The sequence below is a fragment of the Pterocles gutturalis genome, unplaced genomic scaffold (assembly GCF_000699245.1).
Source record: "Pterocles gutturalis isolate BGI_N339 unplaced genomic scaffold, ASM69924v1 scaffold34691, whole genome shotgun sequence".
Classification (NCBI taxonomy): Eukaryota; Metazoa; Chordata; class Aves; order Pterocliformes; family Pteroclidae; genus Pterocles; species Pterocles gutturalis.
Window position 1 is genome coordinate 3240 of NW_010106705.1, and position 24224 is coordinate 27463.

General features: G+C 46.7%; 2 protein-coding genes across 2 annotated transcripts; one reads left to right on the plus strand and one right to left on the minus strand.

Moving 5' to 3' along the window:
* Nucleotides 1-419: 419 nt before the first annotated feature.
* On the plus strand, nt 420-5850 carry CCDC43 (coiled-coil domain containing 43; the record flags this gene model as incomplete). The annotated part of the gene is made up of 4 exons (XM_010087873.1): nt 420-507; nt 2582-2717; nt 3395-3453; nt 5286-5850. Coding segments are annotated over 4 exons (471 nt in total), but the record flags the coding sequence as incomplete, so codon positions are not given.
* Nucleotides 5851-9914: 4064 nt separating this feature from the next.
* On the minus strand, nt 9915-23977 carry LOC104472276 (chromosome unknown open reading frame, human C17orf104; the record flags this gene model as incomplete). Its single annotated transcript, XM_010087874.1, has 7 exons — nt 9915-10108; nt 13461-13641; nt 17076-17210; nt 18835-20689; nt 22215-22319; nt 22450-22607; nt 23852-23977. Coding segments are annotated over 7 exons (2754 nt in total), but the record flags the coding sequence as incomplete, so codon positions are not given.
* Nucleotides 23978-24224: the final 247 nt, after the last annotated feature.

Here is a 24224-nt window from a genome sequence, read left to right on the forward strand (position 1 = left end):
ACGCCTGAGGACGGGAGGAGATGGTCTGTCAGCACCACCAAAGTAGCTCCAGCTCCGTACTGGCCCTCCCCCAGTTGTACCCAGTCTGATTTAGGTGGGATTGGCTCGGAAGTGGCCTTTGAGCAGCTTCTCGCAGCCTTGCTCCGGAAGAGACACGAAGTTGGGCAGCAGATATCCAGAGTGAAGACATCCCGATGGCCTTTCTGCCGCGTCCGTGGGGCTGTTGTACGTAGAGAGCTAGCTGCTGTGAACCCAGTGTGTGCTGTTAGAGCTGTTATCGTGCGAAAAGGAAACCGCCGCGGGGATGCAGCATCTCCTGGCGCGGTGCAGAGCTGCGGGATGGCACCGTAACACCTCGTGTTTTGGTAAAAGCAGAGCAACTTTGTTCCAAGACTGAGAAGTCTCTTTTCCCTTACTAGGAAGAAGATCTCTTAAACGCTGTCTGCAGGGAAGTAGTCGAGAAGTGGTCTGAATCTCAGATCGTTGACGCCAAAGAGAAAAAAGAAGGTAGTGTCTGGGTGTGCCTTTCCTGGGGATGCGCGACTTGCAGGGCTTCCCAAGATGAGAACTGGCCGTTCCTCCTGTTGGGAGTTAAACCCAACGCCGTTAATGGATTTGTGACTTGCTTCTCATTGCCATTGCTGCCTATTTACTGTTTTGTCTTGAAATATGAAATGAGGACGAGTAGTTTCAGTTCTGGCTGGCCCTAGCGTTCTGTTCTCTTTGGGTTCATAATCCTGCACATGAAAAGCTCTTTTTTTTTTTTTCCTGTAGGATTTTTTTTAAATTTCCTTTTGCAAAACCCCTAGGGCTTCCTCTCTATTAAATGCTAACGAAGTAGCGCTGGCAGCTGGTGCAGTTGCTATGGTATAAAATGCCCGTGCTGGGTTGGGAAGCGAGGTTTTATATTCCTACAGCCGCACCCACAGCGAGCAGTGCTGTCCCTTCCGCTGCTGCCCACCCCAGGAGGAGGTCCCAGTACCCATCAGGAAAGCTCCCTTATTTTCCTCTTTAAAAATCTTCTCTTAAAACTGTCCTGTTTGAGTTTTTTTTCCACATAAACGCTTGTAGTGGGGGAAGCTCTGTGAGGCTGCTGCTGCTCTAACGCTGCTCCTTCCCCGTCCCATGACAGTCCCACTGCTTCTTTGTTCCCCCCCGAATTCAGCCCTTGGCTTCGCTGTCGGCTCGGGAGCGCAGACCCCCGCGTGGTTCTTGCTCCTGGGGGGCGAAAGTCACTGGGTAGAGCTCTGGGGTACAGTGAAGCCAGATGCTGGATTTTTCCAGTTGAAGCTTACGGCACGGATCGGTTAGTGATCTGCCAACTGTCTGGACCTCACTGGGGCCCGTGACCACGTAACGTCCCTTTTGGCTCAATCCCGCTTTGGGTTTGCTTTGCCTTTTTTTTTGTTGTTGGTTGTGATTGCAAACAGAATATTGTCACTGGCTGACATTGTTCTAGAAGCAGTGAGCCCTGCTCACAAGGCCGGCGTTTGTATCGTGCTTTTCTTGGCCAAATCTGGGGTTCACAAATATCCCTTGCCTCCTCTTTAGGGATGAGGCAGCTGAACCCTGCAGCAGCTCGCTGGCTTTCCCCCAAAATTCTCTGAAGCCTGTCCTTGCCTTTGGCGGGGGACATGGAAAAGTTACACTATTCTGTGCATTAAAGAAAATAAATCTGTCTTTTGGGGACAAGTGATGGGAATTGCTGGAGCTGCTGCTGGGCTCCTCCTGCTCGTCCTGTTGGGTACCCGCAGGGACTTTTCTTGCTTGTCACAGAAAGAAGGTGTCTAGCTTGTTAGAAACGCAAAGATTTAATGATTTCACTGGGGTTCCATAGAAGGATAAATCCCGAATGAAATCAATACCCACTTAGAATAACAGAACCCTAAAGATAAAAAACTAAAAAAATTTGATGTCAAACCCCAAATGTCACGTTCAGAAACGGGCAGCAGAACTCCAGTGTGAAATCAGCTGTTTGCTTCCCTGGGTAGGTAGGAAAGAGCGAGCGTTAAGCTGATCAGTCACGTTGGGTTTTCAGAATGTCTGTTTACCGTGTTTGAAGTGCGTGGTTAAGTGACCTCAGCCTCTTCTAACCACACGACAATGCCAGTTGGAGTAAAATGGGGTTTCATTAGCAAGAGTCTCCCTGATTTCAGAGTTTCACTGGGAAACTTTCCTTGCTCCAGCAAAAACAGCGTCAGCTGGTGGCTGCGCGCGGCACGGGGGAATTCCTCCTGGTGAGCTGGTGTCACATCCCCGCCCCGGCTGCCGCCTTGGGTAGCTCTGCAGCAGCTCCCGTCTCTCCAGTCCGAGATTGAATTCCCCAAAACGGCCCCTCGCTGCGCTCTGGGAGTTGACAGCACCGCTTGTGACCTTGGGAGGAGGGTGGGGGACATTTTTGGGTGACGCTTCTCCCCTTAGCTTGGTGCATTTGTCCCCCAGGGCCACAGCCTGTGACAGTGGGACGGTGCCTTTTGGGGACTGCAGATGCAGGAGGGCAGCGGTGTGTGGCGTCTGCCAGCTGGGACTCTGCTGCCGTGGCCGCGGGGACTGACTGATGCTCTGACTCTCTCCCTGCCAGATGAGGTCCAGGCCATCGCCAGCATGATGGAGAAGCAGGCCAGGATCGTGGTGAAGCCCAAGGAGGTCTCTCAGGAAGAGAAGCAAAGGAAAGCCGCCCTCCTGGCCCAGTACGCCAACGTGACGGACGAGGAGGAATATCCTTTTCCTGCCCCAGTCGAGACTCGTTGCTTTGATGGACAGTGTTTATTAAAAATCTCCTAAAATGCTTTTCCAGCTTTGCAGCGTGTAGTGGGGAGAATTGGAGAAACTTTTCAATCTTCCTTCTCCACGATAAAATAACTTCTATGGAAAAAAACACGGGAGCTCCTAGTTTGTGGAGTGCCGTGAGCAGATGCTCCTCTGAGGATGTTTTTCTGCAATTCCCACGCTCCCCACCAACACGTGCTGGGCTGGGGAAGGTTTTCCCACTCCAGGTGTGGTGCACAGGGGGAGTGAATCGCCTCCCGGTACCTCTCTGCACGATAGCTAAGGCATTGAAGTTATCTCTTGCTTTCTGATCAGAAATCGGTTGAAACTATCCTCCTTAGAGAGAGTGTGTAGAGTGGGAGAGTTTAAAATTACCTTTTTGTAGTGCTGAAAAACACGTTCTTCCTTGAAGAACAAAGCTGAGTAGGAGGGAATCGTAGCCGGCACTGGAGCAGTGGGAGGGAGCCGGACGCTGGGGTTGTGCTTACCTGGTCTTGGTCTGCAGGAGTGTTCAGCTGCTTTCTCGTGGCTTGGCACAGTTGTGATTTGACGTGTTTTGAGCTAAACGGGACTGTACAGAGGCACCAGTTCATGCCTGATGTCCATATTTCCTTAATTCTCTCACCGGCGAGGATGAACAGGATGGATCGAATGCGACAGCAGTGAATATCGGATCAGAAAAATGTATCCTTTGAGTGTTCAGTGACCTAGGCTTTTTGGAAGGAAGGCAGTTTCCACGGTGAGCTTCCCCATCCCTCCTTATCCCGCTGGTACTCCCTGTTCCTTTAGTGCCACGTTTTAAGTTTGGTGATTGATTTTGCTTTCCATGTAACCTGACCTTGCTCGTCAGGAAAGTTTGAGGTCCGCCTGCTCCCTGCCCCACGTGCTGAGCTGAGACTGACCCTGGCATTCTCTTTTCTCTCCTCTGTTCCTTCCTTCTCTCTTCCACCCTCTGGAGCTTCACAGAACATGCTGTTAAGAAGGATAATTCTCCCAGAACACCAGGTTAGTGTCCAGAGAGGTGAATTGTGTCGAGAACTATTCAAAAGCACAACAGAAACACAACTACAGTGAAACTCGCAGGGCTGGACTGTAATGGTGAACAAGGACCGATTATCCCCTGTGCTTCTCTGCACAGTAATTGGGACGTTCCTGGAGCTCAGCAGCTGGCAGGTTTATGATGGAAGCAGTTTTATCACATAATTAAGAAGTGAAACCTAAATTATTCTTGTCCCTGCATCATTGATGAGTAGGAGGAAGAGCCAGTGGAGGAGACGCCCCCTCGCTCCAATGCTCTTCCCAAAGCGTTTGCTGCTGGTCGCTGCAGGAGAGGACACGAGAGCGTGGCCATCCTTGGCGTGAGCTGCCTCAGCCGCTCCCGTGTCTGCAGCCGTCCTGCACGGCCGGTGGGACGGGCAGAGCTGCCCCAGCCAGCGCTGTGGGCCATCGTCCCCATCCCAGGAGCTGGGACCAGCCGTTAGGGAGCTACTGGGAGGCCTGGTACCTGCTGGGAGTCAGCTCCCAGGGGCTGCAGGTACCGACGCTACGCAGGTGTGTTGCAAGTGAAGTTAGAAGCTGATGTAACAAATCTGTTCTCTCTGTGTGGGTTAGGAAAACTGTCCTTGGGACTGGTGAGAAAAACTCTTTAATCACGTAAGGTCTGTTAGATTTACCCTTGAAGACGGGAACATCCTGGAAAATAATCACTATGTCTGGGGAGCCAGCCAAGTCAGGGAGTAGCACTGTCCAAAAGTGACCGATCCTCATTTTAATGTAATTATAATACCAAAAATCAACCTCCAAGTGTGGTGCAACCCTCCTGAATTAAGAGCCCCGCATACCGAGCATGTGTAGAAATGTGAGGAACACTGTGCTTTTAAATCAAAGCGAGAAAAGAGCTGACCAGCCGCAGCTGAGATAAAAACTAACAGTTACAGTTAGGAGGATGCGGCCGTCACATTTTGAGCAGTGTAACCCCACAGGGGGACTGAACGCGGGTGTGCAGCTTCGTGGAATCGCCACCCAGCGCCCAGCTCTGCGCAGACACGCAATGAACAATCTGTGGGCTCTGCGTGGCCGCGCTCATTGCGCACCGGGCGAGGAACACGGACACACATGTACAAACATTGATGTCACACGCAGTGTGGTGAATCCACTCCAGGAAGCTGCACCGGATATGTTTTCTTCCTCGAAGGTTTGTAGAGGTTTTACAAATTTTTTTTACATTATCTGTCTTAAGAACCTGTAGGCAACTTGATTTTTCTTGGAAAAAATCCTTTTCTAGGGAGCGTGCTTTTACTCTACGTGACTTTTCTATTTGGAAAACCGAGCAGAGATTCCTTTTTCTTTCTCCATTCCTCATTCCCAAATTCCTTACCTGCTCGGGGAGGAAGCAGAAGTGGGAGTTAGAAGGTGAACATAGAATAAACCACCTGTGTGCTGAAGCCAGTTCAGAGCTCCAAAATACGGCTGCAGCGCAGAAACCAGAGCGTTGTCTGCCCTTAACACACCACCAGCGCTGTTCCGAAACACAAACGTGGAGGACGTCTTGAATGCCAGGAAGCTGGAACGGGAGCTGCTGCGAGATGAGTTCCAGAAGAAAAAGGAGCAAGATAAACTGCAGCGGGAGAAGGATAAGCTAGCCAAGCAGGAGCGGAAGGAAAAGGAGAAGAAAAGGACACAGAAAGGCGAGCGGAAACGGTAGCTGGGGTTTTCCAGTTGGACTCTCAAGGGATAAAATGAATTACGAATATGGTGTGTGTTTAAAAAGCAGCAGAAATTCTGGGCACGTGGCTGGCAAGTGGTTTTTTGGAAGCGTTTCCTTTTTTTTTTTTATATAGCAGAAAAGAAATTTCAAGCACCTCTTAAACTCAAAGTGTGCCATGTGCTTGTGGTGTCAAGTGTCCCAGTCGGTTATTGTGGCCAATGTCTGTACCAAAGAACGGTGAAGTGATAATGTCCGTGTTTGAAATCAATCTATTTTTTCTTCTAACCACTTCAAGAAAGCAAAACGAGATGTAGGAGAGGGCTTCCACGCCGGCTGTGTCCTCCTCCGGCCTTGGTTTGCAGCGACAGCGTGTTGTCTGCCGTGTAACTCGGGACATGCTGCTACGGGGCGAACGTGAATTTCTTTACACTAGCCTTGAAAAATGTATTTGCAAATCCACGTATTTACGCTGCCAAGAACAACGCCGCGTCTTCGCTCCGGCTGAGCTGAGGGAGGCGGGTTCGGAGCTGACCTCGGCGAGGGTGAGCGCTGTTCTGCAGCAGGGAGAGGCAAGGTGATGAAATATAGATGAGCTGCAGAGACTGCATCACCCGCCGGCTCTGGGTGAGGAAACGCTGCGCTGGGTTGAGCATCAGCCACAGCGGCAGCAAACCTGCCGAGTCCTTACGCTGTTTTGAGACCTCATGCCGGTAGCTGGAGAACGGTGCTCCCCGATGCTTTGTGGGGATGAACATCGACTGTTATTTCTGTGGCGCTTGCCAGTGCTGAGTGGCCGTAAGCCCCTTGGATGTGCTGGGTTACGAGCCCGTGGCTCTCACTGGGCACAGCTGCAATCGTCGGGGGGGTGAATGCTTCTCTCACCCCCAAAGGGCTCGGTACCTGCAGTTCCCGGCCTTTTCGTGACAGCGTTACCCGCCTCTGGAAAGAACAATAATCTCTGTAAACAGCGTGAAGGAGGAGCTGCGGCGTTTTTGGGGGCGCAGGAGGAACCTGGTGTGCCTTGGCCCTGCGCTGCTTCCCGCTCTGGCCGCTGTGTTCGTGTTTGCCGGTGAGGTGTGCCCCTGGCAGCGGGTGGCTGCTGCTGGTCCCTGTCCCCATCGCCTGCTTTCAGCAGCGCTCTGATGAAGGGTCACGCTCCTGTTTAACGAGCAGCTGCAAGTGTGAGTATCCAACTGCTTTATCCGTGGACTTGAATAATAAAACTGGTTGGCCAAGAAGTGGGTTCCTCTCTGTCTGAACGTCGTGGTTAGCGATGGCGGTGCCCCGTGGCGCTGTGTGGGGGCTCCCCTCTGACCTCTCCTGTGTCCTCAGACCCATTGCTGCTATGGCGCTGGTCCTCGCTTGTTCACACGCCTCTCCCCGAGGCTGCAGGGCTCCCTGGGACCTTGCAGGGCAGGGAACGCACTGTGCTTGTCCCCGGGGCTGGTTCCTGGCCCAGCTTGGGGCGCTGTGCTGGGTCCTGGCTGCAGCATCGCGTACCAGGGGGTTCACTCCGCTGCAGCAGGATGGGGGGGTAGTGATGGGAGGGAAAGGGGTGTCACAGCACCACCACCCCAAACCCCAGCACCACGGGCTGGCTCCTGTGACCTGGAGCCCTTCCCACAACCCCCGGGCTGGAGGCTGGGCGAGGGCACCAAGCTGGGGCTCAGCGCCTGGAGCAGCCCTGGCCGTGCGTGGGTTTGGAGAAGCTGCCGGTTCTCCAGGGCGATCTAACGCTGCCATCCAGCACCAGCTGCCTTCCCCCGTTCCTGAGCTGGGCACCAAGAGCTCAGACCTGGCACCAAGCTTCCCCCAAGCTCTGCTCCCCAGTGGAAGGCAAGCGGAGGGCTGGAGCTTCCTCCCCGCCCCAATGCCAGCACAGCAGAGCCTGTTACAGCTTCTTGGTTGGAAAGTCCAGAGAAAACAGCTGCGTTCACCTCCTCCTGCCAGGGACTGGACCCCCCCTGCTCGCACCTGAGCTCAGAAGCCAGTCGGAGGACAAAGGCTACACTGTAAGTGCCAAAAGGTACGCATTAAGAGATGTTTGTATGGATTTAAGGAGGGTGCAGTCACAAGTGCCCCGTGGGAGCTCCCTCCCGGGTGGGTGGGTCGCCCGCGCTGGTACCGCTCACACCCTGCACCCGCACACAAGCACAGGGGAGGGTTTCAGCTCGTTGTGTCTGCCCAGCCAAGGCTTCGCCCCTCCACAGTTAGAAAACGCCCTTTTAGGGACAGGGAAAGGGGAGCAAAGGCAGCCCCAGCCCCACGGATCTCAGCAGACCCACAACCCTCCAGCGCCTCACCAAGGCAGCATCACCAGCGCTTGGTGCTGGAAACCCCAAGTGTGCTGCTGGAGTCTGGTGTCAACACAAGACCTGGGAACTGACTGCCCTGGAACGGTCTGAGCTGCCTCCGGGCTGCAAGCCCAGCTTGGCGCTGGCAGTGCTTCCCCATGGTGAGGCTGCACTCTGCCTGCACCCCACAGCACCTCCGCCTGCATCCCACAGCAGCGGCTCTGCCTGCACCCCACAGCAGCGGCACCTCTGACCGTGCCAATCAATCGTGTGATTGATTCAGTGCCCAGAGCAGCCGCTGCCCCGGGAGAGCCAACTGCTGATGGCAGGTATCCTCCATGTTCAGGATATTCAGCCGTGCATTAACACTACATCAACAGCAGGAAATTTATAGAGCAGGATGCTCCGGACAGGCTCCGGTGCAGCCACTGAAACGATTGCAGAAGCATTCTCTGGTAGAACAGAGCTTGTGACTCATGAGATAGTTGCAGGGGAAAAAAATGAGCCACCACTGTGGCTTCAGCACACCGAGACCATTTTCCCTGGGTCTGCCCAACACTACTGTCATTCTGTCCCCAGGAGAGCAATGTCAGTGTCACCAGTGCTTTACACCTCTTCACGTACTTCAGTAACTAATGACAACGTCAATCCCCGTTAACGGACCAAGTTCTCGGAGCTGCGGCTATGAAGACAATCGCACAACAAATGCTCTTCAACAAAAGCGAATTTTATTTCTTACCAGACAGACTAAAGCCAGCACAGTATCGCTTTGAACATCAACATGTCTGAGGTTAAACTGAACGGATCCTAATGCAGTGACCTGCGGTGTGAGGACGGGCTTTGTTCTCCTGCCCCGAGAAACTCGCTCTGGCAGTGCTTTGCTCCTCTCAGTGATCAGAACGGTTACTCCGCTCTCTGCTCCACTCTCATTCGGTTTCTTTCTCACATCATCTCATGACAATTTATGTGGTGCGATCACACCTTTTGCATATCAGGACTTCCCAGAAGCAGGAAGAACACAGATATTTAAAATATCAGGGGATCTGGGCAAGGACAGCTGAAGAAATTTAATCCACACATTATAAACGCGATGCTACAAGTGTTAAAACCCCGTGTCTCCCGAGCCACATAATACCAACATTTTGTCTCTGTGAATAAGTTACTTACGTTCCGTACAGATTAAGATACACAGACAAACACCAAGTATTAATAGCTGTCACAAATGCAGAGGTGAACTAATAAATCTAAATTATGACAACAAAATTTTAAACCAAACTAGTGAAAGAGCAACTTTAAAAAGACCTAAAGTTCCGAACTTTGTGATACCTCTTCCAATGTTAAAGTGAAGGCATTAAAAACACCACTCATCATTTCAGCTGCTGCACAGCTTTCTAAAGGATCATCCTGTGTGCATGTCAGATTTTGATTACGTTTAAATACTTTAAAACAGAGGGTTTTTTTTTCTCCCAAGAGCATGCCCAGATGATTGGAACACAGTCATGAAATTGCATGGTTTCACAACAGCGATTTGGTCATACCAGTAATTTAGTAGAACCCGGTGCATCTCCTTTTACAAACTTAGATTCTAAAATCTCAAATTCATAAATATTTTGATTTTAAATATTTAATTTTACATGAATATTGGGTATTTTTAGCTTTTTTTTCCTACCTGTTTCCAGGCACTAGTTTGATAAGGAAACCATTTTTACATCACAATCTCATCTGATACTGACCGGCCACCCCACTAGACTACAGTCTTGAAGAATCATTATTTTAAAACCTATTTCCTAAAGTAAAACTAAAAGAAGTAAAAAGAGTTGTACACCAGGGTTCACCTGCAGAAGTTAAATAATAGGTTGGCTGTTAATTAATTAGTCTGATTATTTTTTAAGTTAACATTCACCAGTTTGGCTTTACAATATTCTGACGCTGCCGTCGTGTGAGCAGTTTAAGTAGAACCCAAGAGCCCTTAGAGAAAATTCAACTTCTCATCAAGATACAGCTTTAAATATGAATATTAGTAGTTCAAACTTTACAGATAATTAAAAAGAATTAGTGTACCACCTCTCATACACACAGACCGCAGAGTGTATTTCACACGCAGCTGGGATTTTGCTAGTGCTCGCTTACTTCAGCCATCGGGTTTAGGATGCCGCAGCCGTTGCGTTTTCATGCCCTTTTTCCTCAGGTTGCGCCATCTCCCGAAGAGCTTTCTCTGGATCTGGTTTTCCAGCTGCAGATTTCGGTAAGGTCATCTGGAGCGCACACCACAGAGTCGTACGAGCTTTACGCGTTGCTACGCTCATCTCTTTAATTGCCAAAGCGAGAGCAAACACATCTGCGGGGAGGAAACGGCATGTTAATCTTTATGGCACAGTAACTACTGGGGATTAATTCACTCTGGCAATGCTCAAACCTGCAAAACTTTTAAAGCCCTTTTCAGCATCTGATTTTGTGTTTGCCTCTTTATATGGCTGTAAAAGCTGAATGTGAGGAAGCAGTGGTCTTTAGGCCCTCACACAGAGGCAGGTGCACGGAATGAATTTCAGTATATTGTTAAACCTCCCCCGTAGCTGTCACCTGTTACCGGTAGCACCCAAAGCCCTGGGGTCAGCTCTGGTTTTGAGAGAACTCCACAGCTACACGCATTAGAGACATCTCGCCCCTTCCTGTGCGAGCTCATCGCTGAATGTTCACAGCAACCCCTCCAGGCCCACCAAGTGGATCCTTTGCCCATCTTACCTAAGAAATTATTAAGACAGGTGAAGGAATACCTCATTTACGGCATTTTACTGAAGCACAGAGATCATGTTCTGCAAAAATGCGTCAAACCCCCCAGTGTAAAATAGAGTAAGGTGGGGCAGTGGTCTGTTTATTCACAGCAATGACTCAAAGCACACATAATGCTTTAACTGTAATTCCAGCCCATGTGGGAAGAAACAAATTCAACACTTTCTTCTAGGCACCAGAGTTTTCAGCCAGAACTTGCTTGTTATTTTGGGGTGGGGGCACAGGCACTCTTGGAGCTGGGTCACACCACACGGTATGTTGGGCGGCACAGACAGCACACGTGTGCTCTCCCCCCTGGTCAAACACTTCCACGGGTTTGGAAGCAGTGGAGGGCTTTGACTTCAAGGCTGCTCGTCCAAGCGCTTATGTTCAATAAGCATGACTGCAGTTTGGTTTTATTGGGAAAAGCTGGCACCTGCCTTCAACCAATATCCCTGGATTCACTGCTGTAGGTGAGAGCACTCTCCTCCTGGCTGTACCAGGGCTGCCCCGGCAAATGGCAGCACTAAAGACCTGACCTTAGCGCCTCACCAGCTCGTCTGGCTCTCGCTCCAGGGGCTGCTTTCTCTAAAAGCCATCCTGAGACATTCCCTCTGCACAGTGAGCCCTGATTCCTCTGCAGCTACCACTGCTGACCAGCTGGAAGGAGTGCTACACAAGATCCATTTAGGGAACTGCAAAAAATCACCATGAAAATCCACTTGTCCAACAGCAGTGTCAGCTGTCCAAAGAATTTGAGACGGTGCTAATGGAAGGATAACTCCAGAGAAATTAAGGACAGAACACAGAGTGGGAGGGCATGATTATCAGGTCTTGAATATTTAAAATTCCAATTTCCACACCAAGCTTTTTGGAACCAGGAAGAGACCACAGCACAGCAATGGTGTCATCTGGAGTGTCTGGAAGCAGCTAAGGACCAAGTGACACTCACATACACCCGCATCTCAGAGCTGTAAGATATGGCTGGCGTTTGGGTCACTACCAAGGAAGAAGGGAAAACCCCCCAGTAATAATGAAGAGTTGTTTTAAGTCTTCAGCTGAACGCAGTGCCTGAGAGTTACGGACATTATAAAGATCTTTTCTCCCCTCAGAAGATGATCTGTAACATCTATGTTCTTCTGAAAGAACCCGAAAACTAGATCGAGGGCATTCTCAAAGCAGAGCTACGGTAAGACAGCTCTGAAAGATGCGATGGCTGTTCTGGGTGACAGATGGCACTCCGTAAACTCCTTTTTCTGATCATTGTGTTTCTTCCAGAACTTCATTAAGAGGTCAAAACCATTTACAAACTGCCAGGTACCTCACACAGTTCCACAGCTTCGGTGTGGAACAGTGCAATTTTTCAGACCCGCGCTGTGCACAAATACAGCTGATGTAGAGGCAGCGCAGACGCGTCTGCTTCCCACTCGCGTACATCTGTGCTGACACTGAAGTGGAGGAGCTGGGAGAAGTGAAGACCACAGCTCACGTATGAACTTTGTTTAAATCAAACTTCCAGCAGGAGAGGACACAACAGCCAGGTCCTGCCTGGTAAGGCAGATACTTAATATCAGATCAGATGGAACAGGAAGGTGCTGTGGAAACAAGGTTGGGCTGGGGAAGACCTCTTAAAGCAAAACCAAGCAATTAAAACCAGGAAAGTTCTGCCAAAGAGGAGAGATGTGTAGCTTCAGGCACCTTCCTCAAGGCTTTCCCAGCCATGCAGCAAATACAGTTACCACATTCAATAACTCTGCTGTTTGAAAAATCCTCCTCAGCTGCCACAACAGGCGAACACGTCTTGGGGACAGCGAGTACGGAGGATGGGAGGTGGACAAAGAAAGCGCAACCCTCGGAGTGAAGCAACTGGATCCCATGGTGCAAAGCCCACTCCTCTTCTCAAAGCAGTTGGACCCGTGAGCAGATCCCGAGGTCTGACGGTTGTTCTTTTCCACACTACTCCGTTCCAAATTGCTCGCTGGGTTAAGAAGCAGTGCCAAGGAAAGCCAGCACCAATTATTTTCATGGGCTTCAACACCCAAAACCCCTTCATCTTACCAAGTCACACCATCTTCAATCAAGGTAAAGAGAAACAAGAATGGCTGTGAACAGGTGGAAAGAAGAATTGCTATGGAGTATCTTTTGAAGTAAACTTGGGAATTACAGAACTGCATGATGGGACACCCCAAAGTAGTAAAATAATCCATCTAATTCCATCCTGGAAAGAGTCAGGAAGTGAACAGAAGACTCAGAAACGTAAGAAAGCTTCCAGCACAAAGTCAGAGCATCACAGGCAGCAGGAATGTCTCACATCTAAGAGAGAAGGGAATATGCCACTCTGCCTGTGCACCAGTGACAGACTCAGCTGAATATTCTGCATGTGCTGGATACCATTAAGAATAAAAACATTCTGACCAACTCATTTCTGCATATCCATCCAAAATCTAATTTGTATTTTATGTCAATCCATGACAGAAGATGCTTGAAGAGGAAATCCATTCATTTTTGCACAGATTCAGCATGGAGATACTGGGGAAGTTCTACGCAGAAATACAGCCAGGGCTAGGGGGGTGATGGCAACAGGAATACGAGGGACAGGGAGAAGAAAGAGGCAATGGCTTAACATCATCTGCAATCCCAAACTGCATTCAAAAAAACCCCACCCAACTACCTTTTTATTACTTGCTAGTTTGTTAATTGAACATACGCACTATGAACTGATTTAACCCATTTATCTCTAAACCCCAGGTAGTGACCTCTGAAAACCACCATCTAAAACCCAGTCTGCCTTTCTCCAAGCTCTAGACACTGAAAAATAAATTAAACCTTTAATACAAACCCTCACAATTATTTTTTTAATAGAGTTGCAACACATGTAGAATTTTTCACTACTTTATAAAAATACATAAGCATAGTTATACCTCTGTCATCCTGGCATCTGGGAGCTCCTTGCCTCTGTCGATTTGAAGCATTTACAATTTCATCTTTTCTACGTGACTGCACTACATGAATTACCTCCAGATGTTTATCAAGAGCAGCAGAAATGTTAGCATGCAGGGGAGAACTGCGAAGGCGCTCCATTTTTCCCAGTAAAGTCACAACCTAATGAACATTTTACACGTTACAGGAGTTCACACTGTACTCATCTAGACTTACAAGAAAATTAACCAAATTAGGAAGAACAGTTTAATGATAACCATTATCTTCTTTTGAGAACACTTCATAAAGTTACAGCTGAAGTAGATAAATTCTTACCTAAGATTTCTTCTTCTTCAAACCAGAAGTTGCAGAATACCTGGGTGTGCAGAGCACAACAGCAAAGCTAAAATACCCAAATATTTGGACACTCAGCTTACTGGTTAGTAATGGATATAGACAGCTTTGAGACAACCAGGTGACAGGAGGTGGCTCCGTGACAATGTGCATTCCTCTGGATCAAGCCCACTGCAGTGCTCCCTCCCATCAGCACCACTGCAGTTACCTGGGCAAAACCAGTCCCACAGAGAGCAGCCTGGGTTCACCCAGGTCACCTCTTTGTGCCGTGCCCGTGCAAAGCAACGGGCAGCGCGGGAGAGCAGCAGTCTCGGGTGGGTTGGCCAAAGCTGCGGTGGAACCACACGCGCAGGCTGATTGCCAGGATGGACACTCAGCGCTAAGGGAGCTCTTTCAATGTCGAGCACAATCACTCAAAATTCATTTTGATTAGTTAATTGAAAAAACTGTGTCTTTGTTGTCTGGTTTATCTTACAAGTCACATTAATACGGATTTTCCCCTTGGTGAGCGATTCCTCAACCATGGTTCACAGACCACTGAAGAACCTGGTTACTGCTTTGCAGAAATAAAACTAAAAACTACAAAACTGCAATGTGGCTACACTTGATGAGCTATAAAGAAGCCTGATGTTTAATGGTCATCCACAAGTTAAAAGTTAGAAACAGAGGACATTTCACATCTGTGAGGAATCTGAGAGTTTAAAGAAGGGAGAACTTCACACGAACAACTCAGGAATCAGTCACTAGGACAGGGAACTAAAGTGGGTAAGATTGATTGATCACTAGACCTGTTTCTGAAGAAAAAGACAGATTTAAAGTGAAACAAAGAATGATGAACCTGACAGTCGTTTCCCAGTCTTAGTAGTATGACCATATCCACAAAAGGACTTATGTTCTGAAGACCTGGTTTTCAGGTACCACAAGCTCATCCCATGGGATCCACAGTGGCAAGTTAAATGCCTACATTCTTTATACTAAGCCTGGGAGAAGTGCCAGGTGTCTAAAAGCAAAATCCACAAAAGTCAGGAAAGCTGGGCTGCCCCAGCAACCCAACGGGAACCACTGAAGGCTCAAATGCTCACATTCCCATCCCCTTGGGTTTTTCAGAAGTTCATCCTGCACTCCAATGGACACTTCCTTCCCCTCACGACTCAGAGGTGTTAACTAAACCTGCCCTTCTCTTGCAAAGCACAGCTGATCCCTTCTGACTGTCACAGGGCTTGCCAAGCAATTCAGATCCTTCTGGGAAAAGCAGCAGGCCACCAGTGCTGCTGGGGCTGACTGGTGGGGTGGCAGTGTCCCAGCAAACAGCCAGCAGAGCCATGGACCCTGCAGTCGAGAGGTGAGCATGTACCATGGGATAAGGACATTTCAGACCCAGCTTTGCTGACTGCTCTTCACAAAACAATGTGTTGGAACAGGGGCTATAATGCTTCCCCCCGCCCATACAATACCCTCGCTACTAGACACAAGCTCGTATTTCCCCTCTCTGGCAAAAATCATGACCAGTCCAGAGCAGAAGAGCTTCAACAGGACAAGCTGAGTGTCCAGCCTCAATTATCCCACACTGGGGTGAGAAGGCATTCTCCAGTTAGAGCCGTGGACTTACACCTCCCCAGACACATGGGGGATGAGATAGTCTGTAGAGAGGAGATCCTGGTTTAAAGTTTGTTCTCTGACTGTTAAGTGGTTTTAATAGCTACTGATGACACAGTGAAGGAAGCTACTGTCACCTCTCCATCAGCTACGCCTTGCTCTGGAACTGAAAGCAACTGCAAATGGAAGTCTCAAATGAGAAAACCAATGTAAAGTGCATGACCTCCAAGAGAATTTAACTAGATGCTCCGCACTATGAAGAGTTAATCCCAGATTCAGCCAGCTAACTTCCACTTGGACCTTTGTACCAGTGTTTCTCTCTGGCCATCACTGAGCTTTTGATGTTAGAATCCAGGTTCAACAGCACCACTGTGCTTTTAAGCATCCTTAAAACTACTTTTCGGTTGCTACCTAACAAGTATTTAAGGTTCTGTACCCTGAAGCTCAGTTCCTCAAACAGCTAGAGAAGATTAAGACCTTTTTTAGATGCATTTTTAAAGTACAAGGGCAAGGAGAGGCAAGCCTTGTGAAAGTGGAAACCTCCTAACCCTGTTCCTTTGGGGTTCAGGAAACAGTAGTGTGAAAAGCCTACACTAAGCCTATCAACACATCTTTCACTATCCTCTACTCAGCTGTATGAGCAAAACCAGGCAGCTGCACAGGACAGGGTTCAAAAAAAGCAGACGTGGCTCCACAGCTTATTTCACCTGTGTGAGACCAATAGGAAAGACTGCTGCTAACCACTGCTGCCCTGGGAGCGGCTGAGCTCAGCTGTACCAGTTCCTCCAAGAACCAGCATTTCTCAGAACAGCAGCTGCTGTCTTTAATCCCGCACCCCTCGCAGGGGCAGGTTTCTGTGCTTTCAGCCCACATTTCTCCTCCCTTCTGCAGCATGAGCACCTGGCTCTGGCCTCTCAGCCTCGGAAAAAACGATCAGGCCCTCGCTATTCTGCTGGTAGCTCAGATCAGCTCTGTGGGTGCTCGCCTCCTCCCTCTAGCCTCCCTTGTGGAATTCTGCACAGGCTGCTGCCTCACAAAGAAGCACAATACTCCACCTGCACCATCGTTTGGCTGCAGAGCCACAGGCACCTCAAAAGACACCAGTCACACTTCCCCTATGGGTTGTGGCTGTTTGGCTTAAGAAGAAAACTGGTAATATAGAAATCCAGGCTGAAGTTGCATCAAGTAGCCATTCTGCGTTAAAAAACCACAAGACTAAGCAAATACAGTCTTACAAACATTAATTACACTTGCTTTTCCCCCCCACAAATACTTCCTCTAACGCAGTGTCTACAAATCTATAGTGAATATTTATCTGCTGAGCTGCTCAAAACAGAAGAGCTCAACAATCAGGCACATCTTAGAGCTGTGCAAGCAGTTAGGCTAGAGGACTGGATTCTGGCATCTCGTGCACACTCCTGTACTAGAAACCACGTCCCCTCGGCATGTGGGATGTAAACGTGAGCCTCAGCTACCCAGCGGGTTCCCTGGTAACAGCAGCAGTGAACCCAGAGCTGCAGAAATTCTAGCAGGGACTGCTGAAATATTATTCCCTGCATAGCATTTAAGAACAAAGTTATTTTGGGAAAAGCTGCTCTGATCATCTTACAATACTCTGCGTTCTATGTGATAAGTTCAATATATATTTTTTTAGTCCTACAACTCACTCTGGCTTGTTCACGTAGCTGATCCACAATTAAGCGATCAACTCTTGATGGGTTTGATGTCAGCCTTGGAATCGGAGTGTTGTTAGCACTGGAAACCTTTTTTCCTTGGAAATTCTTAGCAAGAGCTGATTCAGTCTGCAGGAAAACAAAAGAATTAACTCCCTGAGAATGTAAGCTGCAAAGTTTTATTACAGAAAAAAAATCAGATATATGATTTCTTTCTTTTAGGGTTTTGGATTTTTTTTTTAAAGCAGACAACGAGGATTCAGGCATTTGGAATTTAACCATTTGTAAGACAAGTGAACAACAGCTTTACTCAAAGCAGTTCAACTAAAGTAATTATGCCAACTTAATGTGTTTCACAAGTGCTATGTCTTCTCACACTCTGCCTACAGCTTGTACTAATTTTGCCTGTAAATAAAAGGGAGGCAAGTTAGAATTACAAGGCAAAAAGAATGGGCAAACAGATGTGGACCTCACCCACAAAATTAAAATAAAATTGTTTAAGTCAGTAATTAACCTAAATTTTGTACAGGTTAGTCAAACTACAGAAAGCTTTTGTGTTGTGTTTAAATGAAATCATGTTTTATCTAGCCATCAGAAAAATACTTTGAAACCTGACTGCAAGAGTTCCAATCAACCTCTCTCACCCCGGTACGTCACTCTGGCACACCTGTAACGATAGATAGCGGGCTAAATCTGCTTTAAAATTGCATTGCTGAGACTGTCTTGTGGTGGTGCACAGAAAGCTGCAGCCTAATTCTCTCCACACACACTGCTCCTCCACTTCTCAGCTTGTGTTGACTCTTTTGCACTTTTCTGTGCAAGTTTAGACACCAATCTATCTCCCCTTCACAAGTCAAGCTCATTCTCTCTCTAACCTTTCTATTCAGAACAAGAACCGGCTTTTGTCAGGAAACATTTTGGCAAAACCCCCCTGGGTTACATCCCCTCACAATTCAGTTTCTTGTGGTGGACTGGCCCAGCAGAGCTCCTGCAGAGCAGCTGACAGCCAGACAGCCAGCTCCCACCATTCCCAGGTGAGGTCTGGCCAAGCTTCCCTCTCCAAAAGTCACAGCTCCAGATGGCTTTTTAATTTCAAGACCAGCTAAACCGGTGAAATTAAGACAGCTTTTACATTCCACAAGGGTAGCCTGAAGCACTTCCGCTGATGACCAAAGAAAGCAATTGCGTTAGGTAGGGCTTCATCCAGAACTGCCCAAATCTTTTGGTTCAAGTGTTTTACCCTTTCTTCCACCTCTGTTTCTGGGGGAAGAAAGAGCCCCTCCAAATCCATCTTGGCTTTCAAACTTCAGGGAAACAGGAGGTGAGAGGAACTAACTGAAAGAACTAGAAGTGTAGGACTAAGAATTTTAATTAATTCTTCAAAGGATTAAAGTTTAGTCCCAATGTAATATATTATTAATGGATTTGCTTTTGGAGTTTTCAGATACATTGTATTTATTGTGTTAAAAAAAAAAGGGTCACAAGTTTTTGTCAGTCATACAACACACCTTCCTGAACCCTGACACAGAGACTGAAAAGTCACAGAACTCCTGCTTTAAGCACGACATTCAATACGTTAGGCTCCGAACCAACCTTCAAAACTTTTTTCAGTCCTAAATATACAGGGAAGCAAAGTGTTTTAACTTTAAGCATTTCAACTCTAACCGAATTGCTTATGTTCTCTAACTGGTCTGAGTTGGATGAGATCCAAATAAAATCTGTGATATGGCATATAATTATTTTTTTTTTTTACCTTCTTTCTTTCTTTCTCCAAAGCTCTCCACTGTTCATAACACTCTTCTAGTCTAACATGAAGTTCGCTGGCAGGCCCACTACGGGTTTTAACTTGCTTTTGAAATCCAAATGCTGGCACAAAACCAGAAAAAGAACTGTCGATGTACATCTTATTGTTAAAATAACGGTAGAAGCGTTTTAAATCATCGTGGGAGAACAAGTCGGGAGACTCCATCAGAGGGACAATGGAATGGTTAAACAGGCGAGCTGATCTCACGGGGAACGCACTTGACCCAAGCTGCTGGTTACGTCTGAAGTCACCCATCATGCAATTGCTGGACAAACTCGGAGCCTGCAGGCAGGTCACAGGATTGACAATGGTACTGTCCCCGCTCCCCTGCCCAAGATTAAACTGAGCCTGAGACTCCATCAAGTCTTGGTACATGTTCTGCAACAACCCATCGCCATGTTTTTTTCCTTCCAGATCATAATGCTCACTCTGTGGCTTCAACTGGAAACGGTGTTTGTTCAGATTTTCAATGATCCCAAACTGCTGAGCTGAATAATTGTCACAGAATCCATTTGGCAGCTTTAACTTCTTCTCACTTAAATACTCAATGAGATTCTCTTCTCCGCCCCTAACTAGTGCCTCCATGCAGGCAGCAGACCAAGATCGTTCTGCGGAGTTATAGCCAAAATCAAGACTTGAAACAAATGAAGGATTATCTTGAGAGTACTTGTGAAATAAATTACTATTTAAAGGAACATTTGAAGATGAGAACTGAAAAAAATCATTAGAATGACTGGAACTTTTTGGAAAAGCAGGTAAACGATTATTCAGTTTCAACAAAGGACTCGGGTTCTGAAACGGGACAGATGCAGTGTTTTTGGTTTGGGTGTTCATCCAGGCTGGCCTTACACTAGCACCTGCTGAAGGGTTTGCTGGGTTTGGTAATAATGATTTACAGTATTCAGAATTCTGAAGATTGGACTTGGAAAACTGCTGCTTTTCTACACTGTTTGCACAGTCACTACTCCCTGGACAAGCTGCAAAAGATTTGAGTCCATATTCAAATTTTTGCCCAAAATCAGTGCAGAATGAAGTTTCACTTGCAAACTGTTTTTCTGACAGAAGTCCTACAGCCTTGGGAAATGTAAAGTTTTGTTGATCTGAAATTGTATCTTCTATTTTTTTCTGAGTTCCTGATTTACCTTGAAATAATTTAGTATAGGGTTCTGTGTCCAGAGGTGGTGCCTCCATGGTTCCATTTACTAACTTCTTATTTTCTTGGAGGGTACAATTTGTGCTCTTGTTAGGCTTTGTTTTACTAGCATGAGAATATTCGGTGTATCTACTATAATCAGCATTTTCATTGTATCTGTGAAACTGTGGAAGAAACGTTTCTGCCCGCTTTTGGTGCACCTGCGCATCTGCTCCCTTGGGACACACCTTCTCCCTTCCGCAAGAATAAGCATCGGCTCCCAAGTCTTTGATTACTTCTGAATACCCAACTTGGGGTGTAAAGGTGTTTTTCATGTATGGATAGTTCTGATATACGGGCGTTGTCTTAATATTCTCATTAGTCTGCATGTTGCAACAGTTGGCATGATCATTCCTAGAAGGGTATAAACACTGCTCTTCAAGGTCTATGCCAGTAAACCCGCGATAACATTCGTCTACTTTTTGCTGCGATGCAAGATTACCACTTTGCAAGTACTGTTTTTCAGCGGCAGATACGGATTCGCTACCATAAAAACCCTGTGGTGAGACAACTCCAACAACTGGTCTTTTAGTTTCTGGCACCAGGTCATGGTGGTCTACGATTCTGGCTGCGTTCATGGGCCATACTGACTTCAAGTTGGAAGGGCAACTCCTTGAAGAACAAGAAATACATGGTTAGATTCTTATCCGTGGTGCTCCTCTTCCATCCCCAAATGCAGAAACAAGTTTTAAAACTCAATTCTTCCCCCCACCATTTCTCTCGATTGATTCAACAATGTCTTACTCCAACCTCTATCCGCTGCTGTCATCTTTGCAGTGTCCCTTAACGAGATGAGAAAGCCATTTCTGTCTTGTCTAAACCCACCCATACACCTGAGAAGCGACGTACAATGCCTTCAAGCTGTGAGTGATGTGTACACACCAAATTATTTCAGTCAGTCCTGTCAAGAGATTTACTGTCCATCACCACCAAAGTACTCCTGGTTAAGCAACAAGTTAAGATAACCCCACTTCCCAGACTACCCACAACCTTTCAAAGCCGTGTCCTAGCCCTCCAGACAAAACACTTCTCTACATCATCCCGCTTATTGCTTCAGAATCGCCTGTGGTTTACACTGGCTTACACTGCTTCCTGCAGGTAAATCAGGAACAAGCACCTCAGCACATTTCCTTTCCTTCCACTAATTACCATGGATTAACACAGGACAATCACTGACTGTCAAGGAAAGCTCCGAACAGATTAAGTAAAACATGGAATTGTACCTGGAAGTCATTACAGTCACAGCCAAATTTGGCAGTACTGAAAACAGAAATCCAGCCGTAATTAACTTACAAATTTCTTTGCTTCAGACATCTTTTGATCAAGACTGACTCTCTCTAAAGTTTTCCCTCACTTCAGCCACATAACTCAGCACACACACAGAAATCACTGGAAATTTGGGAGAAGACTGAAAGGAAGAGTGGAGCCTGGCTTGGGAACCTTGAGAACTGGGAGGCCTTTCTTATCCCTCAGACCTAGGATACTCAGATTCAGGCAAAAGATAGTGAGCTCTTAAAATATCCTGGGGATGCTGGACCTGAATCCACCTGTGTCAAGTTATGATTATCTCATAGTTTCTTCTGGTGCTAGAATACAGGCAAAATACATCTGACATTTACATAGGCAAATATTGCTTAGGTAGCACTAACATCACGAAATATTAATTTTCCGTTGAATTATTCTCTCCTGCTAGTTCAGGAAACCATGAGAGAGTGTGATTTTGTGTTTTGTGTATTCTTTCTGTGAATTGAAATTAATTAAGAAAGAAAACTAATGCCTGAATTCAATCTTTATCTAAAAAAAATAAGCCAAGGCATATATTCAAGGAGATTTATTTGAATACAGCATTTCCACTATGCTTGTTAAGGACTTATTTAAAACATTCCAATTAAAAAGTTCTATAAATACCAGAAAGCCAGAAACTACCATGTAATTTGAGTACACAGAGAAAAGCTTTCAAGTATCACAAGCAAAATAATAGAAATTAGGAGGAAGGAAGGGAAACTGTAAAAAGCACGAGGACTTGCCAGCAGCAGATGCAAAGATGACTAACAGAACACAGATACCGAGATCAGTGGCCGGTAGTTTTTGTCAGAGGAAAAGAACGCCAGCAGTGCTTGCATGGCAACACACTCACCCCTCAGCACAATATGGCTGTGATTTATCTTGTTCTTCCAAGATGTTAGACACAAGTCCGTATAAATCTGTTTCACTGCCGTAATCATTCCTTTCAGGCTGAATCCTGAAAACAAAATGCATATTAATTAAAACAATTACTTAATTCAAAATATTTCATAAGTTAAATGAAACAAAAAAATATAATCTGTCTACTCCATTACTCCCCACATTCCCTCTCTGTCAAAAACAACTACCTGGACTTTATGTTAATCTGAGACGCAGCAGGCGGCTTGGCATCGTCTCCATAGGTAGACCACGGTGTATATACAAGGGAAGGGTCCACAGGTGCCGAGTACTCCGATGTCGAAAGGGAAGAACCGTAGGTCTGAGGTAGCTCTACATTTTCTTCATTCTGCATTTTATATATAATAACAGCACCGATTTTAATATTAAACACATCAAATTGTCATTTCATCATTCTACATGTTTGCGAGTTCACTTTTGGAGTAACCAGAGCATGAAAAACAAGCCACGTGCTTTTGACACAATGCTACAAGTAACTTCTGCTGGTGACTACTGCCCGGCGCATCTACGTGTAGGAGTAAAAATTTCAGGCCAAGACAGCCTAAAACATCTGCACCAGCTTCTAAGAGATGGTCACTGGCAGGAGTCAGGAGACACCCCCTCGCCCCCAGTCATTACAGGTTATTTAAGCTACTGAAGAAAACCTACAGCCAGTTCTTTTCTAGAGGAAAGGTCTTCTACCCAGTGTAAGGGAAAAGGAGTGTTTGCTTGTTTGGTATAAACACGATGGGCTTTCTTAGCATTTAGTGAGTGAAAGAATCACTGGTGTTTCCACAGGGTGAAATGTTAAAGAGACACAATATATTCCTCTATGTACCAAAGCAGTCTAGCAGCTACAGAGAGTGACACAAAACCAGGTTTCATTCCCAGGGAGGCTTTCTGCCTGACTGTGGACAGCTCTCTACTTCACACCTGTGTTCCCCACGGCTGTAAAATACTTCTGTAAGCAAGCCCAGTTGCTGGACTGAAGGACATGGAAGAACAAAGCCACACAAGTCTTGGACAGATTGAGCAATAGGCCTGTTCTTGAAGGGATTGGGAATGAGCTTTCATTTGGGTCTGTCACCTCAGTGTTTATGGCTACGAAAGGCAAGATGAAGAGAGGTCTGATGTACTTAACTGTCCTGGCATGTTCTGCTGCTCAGACTAAGAACGCCCTGCTCAACAGCCTCGTTTATACGAGCGTTTGGACTCTACGTCTGTGGTATGCCATAGAAATATGCTGCAATACCCAAGCTTCTCCTTCTTATCGACTTCCCAGTTTTCCTAAAACCAGTCATTTGCTCCTTATTTTGTCTACAATTGTTTACAGTAACAGAAGAACAAAGAACACAGTGAAATACTATTTGACTAAACACCACATATTCCTTCATCTGTGACTGTATTAAATAAAAGTCACTGTCCTTCCTGATGAACATTACAACAATGGAGATTTATTATTAATGAACCAAACACGGTGATTTACGTTCACCAGTATACACAACTGTATTAGAAATACTTTTTGACCATTTTGTTTATAAGGAACCCAAACTCTTACACAGATATAAAAAATTCATTTATAATCAACCGAACCTGTGATTTGTAGCAACCATACAGCGAGCCAGAGCCTGTCATTACGTTAGTGAATGCATCAGTCAGCCTCCCGCCAGCGTCTGCGCTACTCCAGCAGCGACTGCCACCTCTGAACGCAACCTTAGGCTACGCAAGACAAGGGAAAAAAGCGGTAGAAGGATGTAATTAGACAGAGACCTGAGAGCTGTAGATCTTATACCAACATTAATTTCTTTAACACTATAATTTAACTGTGAAATCTGCTCCATCTGAGTTTGCAAGGAATTAATTCTACATATTGACATTAGAACACTTTCATATTTAGCCTTAGAGAAAAGCTTAACCCTACAAACCACAACAAATTCCCAAGGTGTTCAGAGACAGAGGAGGTGCA